Source organism: Balearica regulorum, chromosome 2, assembly GCF_011004875.1.
Source record: "Balearica regulorum gibbericeps isolate bBalReg1 chromosome 2, bBalReg1.pri, whole genome shotgun sequence".
NCBI lineage: Eukaryota > Metazoa > Chordata > Aves > Gruiformes > Gruidae > Balearica > Balearica regulorum.
In genome coordinates this window covers 12,783,309-12,797,796 of record NC_046185.1, presented here as the reverse complement: position 1 = coordinate 12,797,796, position 14,488 = coordinate 12,783,309, and the positions used below count along the sequence as shown (strand labels likewise).

General features: G+C 42.8%; 1 protein-coding gene across 2 annotated transcripts in view; it reads right to left on the bottom strand.

Moving 5' to 3' along the window:
* The window catches only part of TMEM65 (transmembrane protein 65), a 35,229-nt gene extending 21,924 nt beyond the window's left edge, over positions 1 to 13,305 (bottom strand). Inside the window, exons 1-2 of one of the 2 annotated variants that reach the window (XM_075743388.1) lie at positions 12,684 to 13,273; positions 9,376 to 9,615 (exon numbers count right to left, since the gene is read on the bottom strand). In XM_075743388.1, coding sequence (XP_075599503.1) covers positions 9,376 to 9,615; positions 12,684 to 13,035 — 592 coding nt within the window. In that variant the 5' untranslated portion in view covers positions 13,036 to 13,273. Of the gene's footprint in view, positions 1 to 9,375; positions 9,616 to 12,683 lie in introns of both variants that reach the window. The other variant, XM_075743389.1, reaches the window with a different exon arrangement.
* Positions 13,306 to 14,488: the final 1,183 nt, after the last annotated feature.

Here is a 14,488-nt window from a genome sequence, read left to right as displayed (position 1 = left end):
CATTACTTAAGCTTCCCGTGAAACTACCCAACCCAGTTTATGAAAGACAGGGTTCTGCCACTTAGGCACGGTCTTTGTTTTTCAACTTTGCACATCTTGCCTTTTCCACTGCTAGTTTTTACCTGTTCTTTGTCACCATTTCACTGTGAGCACACAGCAGGCTCCCATTAGTGCTGAAATGACACCCTCCCCCTCCAGTTCTGCTAATCATCTTAGAATTAGTAAATTACAAACAAATCCCACAGCTGAATCCAAAGTTTTCTGCACACATAAGTCTTTTTTGTTTTCTACATGGGAGGCAATATGGAATCTAATCTATTCAGCACTTTTCCCCTTGGCACTAGTGTACTGCCCGCATCAGTGACACACATACCTGTAATGCCAGTATTTACTGGAGACCTTAATGAAATTTGTGCTCCTACAATTTTTTTCATGCTGCACAATGGGGGCTGATGTCAGCATGCCTCCAGCATCCTTCCCTCTCTCATTCTCATCTGCTTCTCCAAAATCTGGGCAATGTTTACACAGTCTCTTCTCCAGCAGCGAGGAAGAGAATGGAATCAGGCTGAGGATGCCTTTTGCAGGTCTGAAGCAAAGTGCTGTGTGATACAGGGGGGAGCCACTGATACCAGGAGAAGTAATCCTGGATAGAGAGCCACAGGAAGGGAAGAGACAGCTCCCTACCTAGTCACAAAATGAATTCTGAGGTCAAAAATGCTCCCAAATATAACAACAAGTATTTGACAACACTAAAAAAGTAACCTGAGATATCAAAACAGTATTGCTCACTAGTGCAAGTCACTGCATGTGCTGTTAGTGACACAGAGGGACCCCAGAACAGACTCCACGTGAGTCCATGGCACTTCCCATGAGAAAAGATGACAGAACTTTAGGTCAAATATAAAACTGCACCTTGAAGCGATCTAAAGTCATATTGCTGCTGCAAGGGGTGATTCACTACTTTTCCTCCCATCCCCAAATTCCCTCCTGATCATGTATTTGGGACTTTTCCTTTATTCTAGCACTTGCGCTCAGCCAGGTGTACGGTGAGGCCCAGAGAAGAACGGCAGTGCCAGCATGGAAAGCAGAAACAGGAGTTTCACACCCAGAGGTTTTTGGGGCAGGGAGGAAAAGCAGGACACTCCCTTTGCAACAATGTGGGTGAAGCCAGCAGTAAATCCACACCCATACAAGTCACATTACTACACATCAGCTCATCCACAGCTCTTATCCCACAATGGGGGAAGCCATCTTGATGCTTTTCCTCCATGGCTGGGAAAGAACAATTAAACTGAGCTGCTTTCTTTTCTTTTTTCTTAACTGAGGTTTTAACACAAGGTCAGACATAAATCACAGCAAGACTCAGCCATATTGGCATCCAACTGCAAAAACTTAAATAAGCATCCAACCCAGAGCAGTAAACCAAAACCGAAAACACTACAAACCCAAAGAGACTTTCTTTTCTTTCTGGTAAGCCAGATCCAATAAATAAGTAAACAACAAGTCACATGTATTTCCCACTGGAAGCAGTCATCTTCAACACGGGCCATTTGTGCACACACCTTTGTTACGTTCCTTCTGTTCAGGGAGAGGGACACACAGAATCACAGTAAGTCTGTCTGACATTTTCAAGAGGAAAAGGTCACCAGGCTGATATTTATAACAGCACTGCCACTTCCACAGCTACCTATTTACTTTGCTTTATTTACTCTACTCCGTGAAATAATATAAATAGGTAATACGAAAAGGGGGGGGGGGGGGATTTCAAGCTGCTCTCCCATGTCTTCTCTCTGGCAAAAATCATTATTAGGCAAGATGGCTGTAGATCCAGCTGGCAATTCTTACATCTCTTCACCTTGAAGAAAACAGTTAATTTTACATTTGTAACATCACATCTTTATTTGTGCTTTGCAAAAAATCAGGCTGTTGCCAGGACTTAATGAAGCAAAGAAACAGCTGGACTGAAAGGCTATTTGCAATCTGAAAATACAAGCTGATGGTATTTAAAAGAGCAGCTGGCTAAAGAAATCTGTTTGTTCCATGCACACTTCTCTCCAGTCTTCCATGAAACCCAATAAAGTCAATAAAACATAATTTCTACCCATTCAGATTGCTATGAAAGATGGGATAATATCCTAATGGAGACTGATGATTCACACTCAGTCTAAGACGAGTTACAGTGAAATGCCCAGCAGTAAGGGATGGATCACTGCCTAGAGTCAAAAGTTATCAAGAGCAAATAATTGAAAGCCATGGACAAAAAAAGTTACTTTAACAGTACAATAACCAAAACCTGATGATGTCTAAAAGAAAAATGCAGCAGGTCAAAATGCAACAATTACCTGTTGGTTCACAGTAAGCATTTGGACCTGAAGAAAATACCAAAGCTTTGTGGCAGTGCAACTCTACATACATCAACACACCTCGAAGCAGACAGACCTCTGTCCATGGCATGGACAGGAATCACATACCGTGTCTCCTCCTAACCCTGCCTGAAAGCTTCCCAGAACATTTTGAAAGAACTGCTGGTGTCCAGCTGACAGGTCCCAGATTACATCTGAGAAATGAGCTTTGGGAAGCAAAGGCTGGGCCACTGCCAAGACTCAGGTCTCTGGCTCCTCTCAGTTAAAGTTGGCCTCACTGTAGAAGCCTTTTTCTCTCAAACTTTTCCATTCTTTCTTTGTCTTTCCCCTAGGTCACGCAGGAGCCTTTCACCAGGATCAGTACCAAACAGTAAGGCAAATTTTAATTCCCGAAATGCTTATGCTCCTATCTGACATCCTAAAAGCTACGAAGTATTTAGCGTGTTGGGGGAAGGTTTTATCCCTGGGTACAAGCAGTAGGAGAGAATAAAACAAGCCCCCCGCTCCTTATGTCTGATTTAAGGCAATATAAAAGTCGATACAGAATACACCCCATCTCCAAACACAAAATATTGCAGTGTTAAATATGTTCCTGTTTGCTCTTTTTATTATCTAGAAAGAAATGTGTAAGTTAAAAAAATAAATGACTTGTTGGAATTTGCCAAAAGCTACAGCATTTCAGTTTGATAAAATTAAATTAAAAAACCTCAAAGAATACCCAAAAAGCAATGAACATGAGGAGCCCATCACATACAAATGGTAACTGGCAAATGATGCAGCAAAAAAAGTATAACAAGTAGCAAGCATCAGTATGTATTATGGCTGCTAGGGTGCATATTTTATTAATGACTAACATACAAATATCTAAGAAGCCAAAGTAAATGAACACTGGAAAAAAACAGCTTTGATTTTCTATCCCATACTTTTGAATGAAATGTGCACTCTGCTGGGTTAAAACTGGTATTCTATGGGCTTTGCCTTAAAATGCTCCCTGTGTTTCAGAGGAAGCAAGGGGTTTGTTTCAGGCATGGCTTAGTTACACCCCAGAGATTCCAGGGGGCTTCTTCAATTTTAAAGGAAGTTCTCACATACAGCAACAAACCAGAAACAAGAACGCGTGCTTTCAGGGTTTTGAAATAACACCACGCTAATTTAGGGAGGGAGAAAGAAAGAAGGAGGGAGGCACAAGACAGCTTTCCCCAATATGAGCCACCTCTTGTAAAGAAAATCAACCACCACCAGAGAGATCCAAGAAAGCTTCCTTAAGTACTCTGCATCATCTTATTTTTCCATTTACTTTTTCTTTTTAGAAAAGATTTTTTCCCAGAGACACCAGCTGAGTCTATAGTTCCATATTTGGATTAAATAATAACTAAGGCTGACTGAAGCTAAGATTTTTTCAGCTGACTAAGCTTAAAGTCATTTCTTTTTTTGAGAAACTGGTAGACTTTCTTCTCTCTCAATTTTGATTACACACTGAAACAGTACCTCTATGTCCACTGAATAAACATGATCCATTTCATTCATGCCTATTACAGAGAGATCTAAGTGTTTCCAATCTACCACTCTGAACTGTTTACTTTGTATTGTAAGAAAAAGTTGCATTTCAAGTGATCTTTCAAAAAAATATCTAAATCAAAAGCACCCCTCATAGTAGACAAGATAGCTAAAAGGAAAATCTGTCTCCTGATAACTATAAAATGTATTATTTTACACAAGACACATACAGTTGAAGAACAATGGCTCAAGGTTTAGATATGTATTTTTAAATCCATGATTTAAAAGACGTTCATGCATGACAACTGTTTTGTACACATCACATGCTTAAAAACATGCAGAAGATGGAAAACTGATTTAATTGGAACAATGTATTTTATCTTTTCTAAAACCTTAATTGCAGGGAAGGGCAAAGACAGCTAAATAAATAATGTATTTTTTAACAGTAATATTATTTCTGAATTATGTTTGGACCATGTAATTTAATGCATAGCACTTTCTTAGGAAAAGGTATAAGGCAGATGACACTGAGCTTCTTCAAGTAAATGAAGCTATTTCACAGTCTGAAATCTCTGGCCAAGTATTATCTTGAAACTGTGGTATAGCTCAGGAACTTCCACAAGACCCAGACTTGAAACACCTCCTTGGTCATATTAAGTCCCTGAAATACTACAGGGATCACTGAAATTCTTGAAACTGAAGGCATTACATTAAAATAAATAAACAAAAACTGTGTACTTTTATTTCTTATAGCAATACATGCCAACTGCATTCAAACAAGCAAGCGGAATGTCTTGTCAAACCAGCAGCCTGCTGGCCTTATGCAATGCCATGTCTTAGCAAACACACTTTTTTGGGTTTATTTACTGTACCAAAAGCACTGGTCGTCTCTGGTGATACGACCTCCTTCGCTGGCTTCTCAAGTGGTACCAGTGGTTTAGGATATCTGGATGCTACAAGTTTTCAAAAGCAAGACAGCGATAAGTCATTATTTAAAATCTTTCAAACAACACTGGAGTATCCGCCAGGGAGGAAAGAGTCTTTATAAATATTAAGACGACTAGATTTCTCTAGGTCTTACACCGATTCCGCTTGAATGTTTGCAGACTCTCCTCTGCAAAAACATATAGCAAAGTTTCTGCATTTAAGCAGAGAACTTGGACTAGAACCCATTTTAAGTTATGTAAGCAAGTAAAATTTCAGAATATAGAAGAAAATCAAACCAAAAGAGCAAAACCAACATGAATTTCAGAAAACAGTTATCTTGTTGAACGTTGTTTAAAGGTAGACAGTTACAGTGACATTTGACATTTTCAGAGAACAGTTTCAGGATAGTTTTATCATGAGTGACTAAGCACCAATTGTCTCATTTATGACATTAACCCTCAGCCCCTTCTAATACTTAAGTTATACACACGTGGCCCTATCCCAAAGTACTATCTATATTAGCAAGAATAGAATAAGCCTCACAAACAGAATCCAAAGCAGAAAAAGAGAATTACCAGATTTATTCAAAGTTAAAATTTTATGAAAAATGTTCTATATAATTAAAATTTCCGTAAGATACTATGCAGGTATTGAAAAGACAACACAATGGAAAAATTAAAACTTCCCTAAGCTACCTAAATTTGCTGGTTTATTGTTATTTAAAAAAGGGAGTCCAAATAAAATCATATGCATCCAGTTCAAATAAAGCTTAAACATGAAGGAGCATTGTAATAAAGACATGTAACATCTGATTGACTAATGCAACACAGTAAGTGCTAGAATGAACAATGGAAATACAGATTTTTTCTACTGCCCAAGAGTGTATTTTGGAGGTGAGATTTTGTTGATCCATTTTTTGCTTTGGAGTTTTGCGATTTGGTTGGGGTTTTTTGTTTGTTATTTGTTTGGTTTGTTGTGATTTGTGTTTTTTTAATTACACTTTCAGTTTTGAAAGGTTTCTTGGGGAATGGCGCATACCACTAAATAGGACTTCAGGAGTATTAAATCTCTTAACTAAGGCATCCCTGCTGTCCAGTGCCCAGACCTTCCCATGCACTTCATCTTTTCTGATAAGGGGCATCCATATTCTTAAGACAGGATTTAAGAAAAGAGAATCTAAAAAAAAGTTTAACTAAAATTCATAATAAGTGAGAATACAATATAGGGATAAAAAGGGAGTGTAATTCCCACCTCTACCTGCTACTTGACAGAGCAGCTGCAGGGTCCGTTTGATCAACCAGCCTTATCCCTGGTCACAACATCTACGTAACCGCCTGGTGAGCTATCAGCGGAGCGAGACTCCAGCTTCCCCAGGCCAGGCTCCGTCCCAGCTCCCTGCAGAAGGTAGAGCACTGCTCTTCAGCAGCGAGGCCTGGGAAAGCTGCAACGGGTTTATACATTGAATATTCCAGATATAGAAGCATGTGACAGCTAAGGGGCTGAATACAGCTTATGATTACTTCCTCTCTGCACTAAGTCTTAAGAAAAATAGTGTTGAGCAACTAGAAAAATATGTAACTCCTATTCCCTAACTCCTTCTCCCCCTTGGCAAAATGGTATTAATTTCAATTAAATGGCCAGGATTTAATAGTAGCCTTAACTACAGCTTAGGGTTTGAAGCCTTTTGTAACAGCTTACTTTACCACAGGTAACTGAATACTTTGCATTATACAGATGATCACCATTTGAAAATAAAAGAGTTCCATCTGTAGATTTAAAAGAAAATGATCAGTAGAGTCTGTGTAGCATTCTTCTGCACTCTGCCTTCATGAAAGAACACAGTATTTTTGACTCAGCAGTGAGATTAGCAACAGTCCTGGTATCAGGCTGGTAAGAGTTGGTCATTTTACCAGCTTGATGGGGCACTTCAAACTTGCAAATTAGACGCTTTCCCACAGTCTGCCAGAAGACCTTTTCTTAGAATAGCAATCAAACCCTGAAGTTAAAAACCAATTTCTTGACCTAAGTGACAGCAAGGGAGAGGTAGATGATCTTTCTCCACACACAGCTCAGAGTTCACCTGCATACATTGAGCCTGTAGAGGGAGGGAGAGAGAACCACCCCGTTCGTACCTGCCAAAGCACGCCAATTCCTTCTCCCCACTTAGCGGGATGGATGTCCTCCCAAGAAACTTCACACTTGCACTGTGAAATCACTCTAAACATGACCAGCAATTCCAGAAGGATTGAATTATGCTTTGTTGTGTTAACACAGATTAAGTTTAACAAAAAAAGGTACTAAAAATCTGAGTGGTTCTAAACCACCATAGCAGATGAACTGTTGTGTTCATATTAGCAAGAAGTGTCTGACTCATGCAACAAAAGGAATCTTTTTCATAGATCACGTTTGGAGTGTCTAAAAACCTCAGGGAATGACATTTGCAGTCCTCTGCATTAACTTTTCTTTTTAAAGTTGTGGAAGTAGAGGCACCTTGGCTCAAACATTCCCTAAACTATTCCAGTAAGCTAGAGAGTTCATAAATTTAACACCAGATCATAAACCAGAGATGTTTCTTCTGACATCAAAGTAAGATTTCACCCAACAGTGGCTAAAAGCTAGCAAATTCCTGCAAAAACATCTTGCCCCAGCTGTCAGCCCTATTGAACACATGGAGGTGATGCCCTTTACCTGCAGCACTAACTTTTTTTTTCTTAAACAAAGACAAGATGCAGTAACTTGAAATTATGAACATTCTTCTATCAGAATGCACCAGTTTGGCCAGATTATTTATTAAACCATCTATGCTATGACATACCAGTGTCTTCCAAGAGAATCTAGCTAGAAATTGCATTCTCCAAGACCTGCAAATTAAACCAACAAAACTAGCTGTCAAGACTGCATTGCTACTGGGTTTTTTTCATGTTTTCCAGTTAATACACAACCTCAACAGGCAGAGAAACAAGCAATTACACTTCAGAAGGCCTTTTATTTAGTGATTGCATCACAAAAGCCTTCCATTTAAAATACAAAGTGCAACTCAGTGCTTTCAAGGAATGGTGTTCAATGTACATACATTAGATATTAAATATATATAATATATACACACAAAGATATATATTGTATCTATATTTATGTATATGTACAGAAGATGAGAAAACAGGAATTGTTTTCCCATCTTTGCAATAAAATATGGAAAAACAATGGATTTTCTCACTACCAAGACCTGAGATTTCTTAGAGGCCCTAAATAGCCATCGTGTTAGTATTATTAATGGAAAACTGTTACATCTGGGCTCAATATTATTTTTAACCCAGCACAGATAAGAACAGCAGTACCCTTAGAAGAAATAAAGACGCATCAGACATGCTAAGTTTAATATTTCTTATCTAAGCAAGTCAAACCCTTCGGTCTTTTTCCTCCTTGTTAGTGGACTTGCTGCACTGCTTAGTGACGCTTTCATGAATCATTTCCTATCAGACACTGGAAACTAAAGGTAGAAAACCTGAATATAAGCTCCTTAAGAAAGAAGTTACATCTTCTTTCTAATACCACTCTTTTATAATGGAAAATTGCTCTAGAGGCTCAGAGGCATTAAATCATTCTCCACATTGCCAGTAGGATTTTCACACTTTCATTTCCCCTATGCAAGAAATGAGCAACATGAAGGAGGATTTGACCATCTCTTGCCAACAAAACTAAGCCTTGATTATGGGCACCACTTCCACAAACAGGAAAGCAGAACTATTACACTTAAAATGAATTGGCCTACTTGCTACTTCAGTGTTTCTGTAACTGAGGAAAGAAAAATACAGTATTTGTATTCAAGTCCACATGCATCATCTCCATCTGGTGTGGCTGACATGCTTACAAGAAACACAAACTGAAATTTAAAACCTGTTCCAAACCTCTTCTTGGGAAGATATGAGACCTTATTCACCCTTCCAATATTGGAACGGGGAAAAAAAAAAAAAGGAAGAAAAAGACTTAATGAAGAAAGAAAACTAAACCCAAGTGTGAAGGTCTTGCAGTTTTCTTCAAAAAGAGCAACTTAGTGATGTTTGGACTAAATTTTAAGGTAGTTAGCAAGACACAGATTATAGTCTAAAACAGGACAGTTCTCAGAAGATATTTTGAGAACAATTCCATCAAGATTCAGTTTCATGGCCTTCCCCCCAGCTTCTCCTACGCAAAACCCATCTATTATTTCAACTCAGGTGCCCAGGTAAGCAAGCACAGCCTCACAGCGATCCTTTTATCACAAGCAAGAGCTCTGTCTTCTGACTGAAGCAATAAAACAAACAGAAGAATCTCAGTGTTTAGTAATAACATCAAGTTTTAACAGCTTTCCAGAAGCTAAACTGTTTAAACTGACCACTAGTGCTCGGCACCTGGAAGCTTTAAGTGTCCAGACATAAACATCCAGGTAAGACAGGTGACAATCTGATGGCAGGAACACATTCCAAGCTACCCCACGACAAACCTCTCCCCACCTGCGGATTTGTGACTACAGTGCAAACAGATGTGTTAAGTTTCAAAAACGCTTCAGAGACTCACCTAACTTACAGGTGAACAGCTACGACTCACCTACCTGAGGACCGTCCTTCAGCGTAGCAGCCGCAGCAAAGGATGGGTTTCCCTGTAGCCTCTGCCATTAGCGGAGGCCACAGATAGTGTGTCCTGTCATATTTCGCGCTAGGGCAATTAGTTGATGGAACTGCATCCTTCTGGTGGTAGGCCTGGGAATGGGCTGAGGAACAGGCCCCATTTGGTTCTTGATGTGCCCAGGTCTCCCCATATTGCTGACAGCTTCCCCTAGCTGATATGGGGTCTGTTAGGGCACAGAAGAGGCAGTGAAGGAAGAAGGTCAAAACTTAACCCAATAAGGACCATGTTAAGAAGGGACTAAGACCTCCCTTTCCATATAGAAGTATGAAAAGATCACAGGCACAAAACAAGCTTAAGCACAGTGGCAAAACTGCATAGGCATTTTATGATTGAGGAGAGACTGATTTTTCCAGACTCAAAAAGGACACAGGAATTTACTCAGCAGGTAGACAAGTGAATTTGAAGGCCACATTTGGATCACTTTCATTGGAAATCAACACAAGATTAAAACTAGCAACCTCATCTAAAGAATTGGCTACTGGGTGCTGCAGCATGCTGCCACCGAAGGAGATCGAGAAGAAACCCAACATCTCCAAAACCATTTCATCTCGTTTACACTCATCAGTTGTTAAAATCAGAAGTGACACTGGTAGATTGGAGAAAATACTGGAAAGCGGGATGAGATCCCCATCTGCTACTCACAATCACAACCTGTGTACTTAACTAGATCATTCCTACACAGTCACTATTCAACAGCAGGAAAAAACAAACACACAAAATACTATCTAACCATAATAAAACAACTGAAGTACAGAATATCAATATCTAGCCCAGAAATCATGTAACTTTCTTTCCAGTGCAGCCCTTCTATTCGCTTTGTCATCTTCTGGCACTCCTTGACATTGAGAGTGATGATACACATCTGACACACCTCAAGAGCCTGGCTCAACATTCACTGCCTTTCTCCACAGAAAATCTGAATTCTGTTCGGGTCAGCCCTCTACAGAAGAGAGCTATAGGCAATCCATCCCCCCCAGGGGCTTCTGGCGTTACCGTTCCCCTCCTCAGCCCAGAGCAGCTCTCTCACATGCACAATAAAGAGGATCCAGTGTTATGGTGGGTGCATCTAATGAAAGCAGAGAACCTGTTTTACCGATGTTGAATGATTTCTGTGCCACGTTTCCCCTCTTGCTGACGTGATTTTAGTTCTCCAGAATATCAGGGAATGTACACAAGGTACGTACTACAGTTTTAAGGTGTTGGGTTTTTTTTTTTCTTTAATTTCTATTCAACAGAGTTATTAGAAGCCCTTCTTGGTTATGGTTTTTCTTTTTCCACAACCCATGAAGAAATATAAATTCTCAGAGTTAAAAGCTGACAGCTGTTATGCTGCAGTCTGGTTAAAAAAAACCATGAATGGACCTGGCAAATGGAAAAGGTTATTTTTTAAAAAGTCTTATCAAGCTACTAGAAAGGCAGATCAAGAATCTGACTCCAAGGACCGAGGTCTGATGGCATTACAACACTTTGTGCAGCCCTTTTCTGTGAGACAACAAAGCCCACAACTGAGGTTTTGTTGAAACAATCTCTCCAGTGAGATTAATGCTCACAGTTTCAGGCACAAGTGAATTACCATTTCCACTAGTGGAAAAAATTTACAGCTTACTAAATAAGGTCCTATGCAGTAAAGTCTCTGAACTCAAACTAATGCTTTTGTTACTCGTCTTCCAAATCCTGAATCATCAGAAAGTCACAGGATTTTATAGAAACAGACTTTCATACTATAGCTAACAACTGAGCAACAAAATATTAAAAAGGATCATCTGTTGAATTATGTCTGTATAAACCTTGAGACATTATACTGAAATGCACTTTAAAGTCTCATTTTGATATGCACACCACAATCCTCCAGGTACACAGAAGTACTGCGAGCAACCCAGTTTCACCTGAGCAACAGATAACTGCTGAGATAGACACTCACACAAAAACCTCATGGTAAGAACTCTGCAGAAGCTGAGAAAGATTTATTTTGGAAGAGTATTAGTTGTTAGTATTCAAAAGTTAGTGCCAACTTACAGCGTACTTCCCACTATGTTGGAAAACAAATACAACCGATTCATGCTCTGGAAAACAGCAGCGCTGCTCCTAAAATCAACTGTTTAAGTGAACTACTCTGGATCAGACTAAAAACACTAGTGTTTATATGCAAGTGTGCTATGAACAAAACCAAAGAGGAACCTGAAAAGGTTCTGTCTCTTCATGAAAGCAGCATTCCTATAGCTGACTCCAGACCTGTTCTCTGCCCACAAGATTTCTTCCAGACATGTACAGAAGAGCCACAAGGCACAGAAATGCCCTTTCCAAGGGCACGCTACTATCAAAGTCACAAAGAGGCCTAGATCAAATGCACACTGATCTGTTAAGTACCTGCTATCATCTTTGCTGCAATAGGGACTGTAAATTACAGCTAAGCATCAGAACCAGAAGTATCGAGGTTGTAATTAAGAGGATTTGGGTTTGACGGGTTTTTATTTGTTTAAGGAAAAGCGTCAAGTTGGCAAGAACAGTTGGATCAGACAAAAAAGAAAATCACTGTGAATTATTTTAATTGGTGTTGCATGGCACTATATTCAGAGACTCATGTATAAACGTCCCCAACACACACACACACACCTTGCTGCATAAGAACCAACACTTCCAAGAAGCAATGCCAGCAAAGCAGGCAGCTCTCTGTGCGAGGGAAGTGTAATTCATGAATGAGCCCCCAGAGTAACAGCAGTCCAGCGTCTCTGAAGAGGTCTGAAATCACTTTACCGCTGCACTAGCGTCAAGAGGATTTTATGAGACACACTTTTCTACTCCATGCCAAAAAACGGTCACCTGCGCCTCTCGAAACTCCTCATCAGACAACAAACATACCGAGGATTTGGCACCGAGGGAGTCGTTTTAAGTTCTGAAGGTGCTGCGGATGCTTCTGGAAACTAAATTTCAGGTTGCGCGCCTCATTTATACCTGATTATGCTAAAACGCACTCGCACACGCCTCTCCTGCTGGAGTTTCCTACTCGCCCGGCCGCCCGAAGGAGTCGCTTGGGCGAAGGCGGGAGGACCCGCCGCAGCCAACGCCAAACTTTGGGGGCTCAGTCCCCGCACCGGCCTGGTCCTCTCTCCCCGCTCCCGCCGCTGCGGGGCTGTCCCCCGCCCGCCCTCAGCGCGGCCCCGGGCGGGGAGGGAGGCGGCGGATACCGGCCCTCAGGCCGCCGGGCCGGGGTCTGAGCGAGTCCCCGCTTACCTTGGGCGATAGCGATAGACTCGAAGCGGTGCAGCTCTCGCAGCAGGCAGCTCCGCTCGGTGGAGTGCAGGCTGTAGATGAAGTCGCGGGCTCCCTGCGCCGTGTTCAACGCCTCCATCGGCTCCTTCTTGGGGTGGGTGCCCAGCGCCCGCCCGGGCGGTGGCGGCGACGACCCCCGCGGGAGGAGCAGCCCCTCAGCGCCGCCTCTTAGGCTGCCCAGGCGGCGGCGGCAGCAGCAGCGCGGCGGGCCACGCAGCGAGCCCAGGCAGGAGGAGGGTGCGGCGACCGCGGCAACGGCGGGGCCCCCCGGCCGCCCCAGCAGCAGCGCCGCCCGGCCGAGCCACGCCGACATGGGGCAGGGGAAGGGCGCGGCGCTCGGGCCGCCAGTAACACCCGCCTCAGAGTCCCCGGACCGCGCTCCCGCAGGCTGATTTCACCGGACCGGGGAATACCGCACCCAGTCACCACCCCACGGCCGCTCCCGCCAGCGGCGGCGGCGGCACCGCGCCCCGCCCCGCCCCACGCTCCGCTCCGCTCGGGCCGCCTCAGCCGCTGCCGCCCATGGCCCCACGCCGGCAGCAGGGCGGGACGGAGGGCTGCCGACAAGGGGGCGGCTCCGCGCAGGCGCGGTGCAGAGCGGTGGCGGGGGGCTGGCGCGGCCTCCGGCTCACCCTCAGGCCGTCAGCCCTGCGCTACCGCCTCAGGGCCGGGGCTATCGGTCCTCTGCCTTTGAGGGGGAACTTGCCTGGCTGTGGGGGAAGTAAGGGCCGGGGCGCGGCTGGTCTGAGGGGGGTAGATTCGGGGGGTAGTGAGGGTTAAGCACTAGCATGCTGTCTTCCAAACCCCGGTGCTTGGCAAAGCTCCCTCCCAAAGTCGTAGTGTTATAGTCGTTATTACATACCTGTAAGCCCACAGGACTTCTTAGCAGCAATACAAATTGTCCCCAGTGTCCAGCATCGTACCAGAGTAACAGAAACAAGGATTTGGTTGTCTTTCCTGTTTTCCAGGCCCTTGCCTTAGAGTGTTGCAGTGTTGTTCAGTTTTTGGTTCAGTACACTTCAGCTGTATATAGCATTTCGGTTTTGGTTTTTTCTTTGTGTTTTTTTTTTTTAATTAATTGGCAGGATTTGTGTTTGAACCACCCAGTACAGTTATTTTTTAAAAAATACATATTTAGGATAAGTACAGTTTACATCTTGTGGAATGGAGGATTTTTTAAAACCAGGTTTTAAGTGTTCTGCTGTGTGCTCTGAACACTTCCCTGGAATGTATGCTATGCCAGGGATTAATCCAGGTTCTGGTTTTTCAAAATACTGTGTTCAAAAAGTGTTAGAGTTTGTAATTAGACTGCAAAGAACCTAAATAACTGCAATGACAAGGGAGTTGTTGTGGTTTAACCCCAGCCAGCAGCTCAGCCCCACGCAGCCACTCGCTCGCTTCCCCACAACGGGATGGGGGAAAGAATGAGAAGAGTGAAAGTGAGAAAACTCGTGGGTTGTGATAAAGACAGTTAAATAGGTAAAGCAAAAGCCGCGCATGCGAGCAAAGCAAAACAAGTAATTAATTCCCTACTTCCCATCAGCAGGCAGATGTTCAGCCATGTCCAGGAAAGCAGGGCTCCATCATGCCTGATGGTGACTTGGGAAGACAAACGCCATCACTCCGAACGTCTCCCCCCCTTCCTTCTGAACATCCCCCTCTTCCTTCTTCTTCTCCCAGCTTTATATGCTGAGCATGACGTCATATGGTACGGGATATCCCTTTGGTCAGTTGGGGTCAGCTATCCCGGCTGTGTCCCCTCCCAA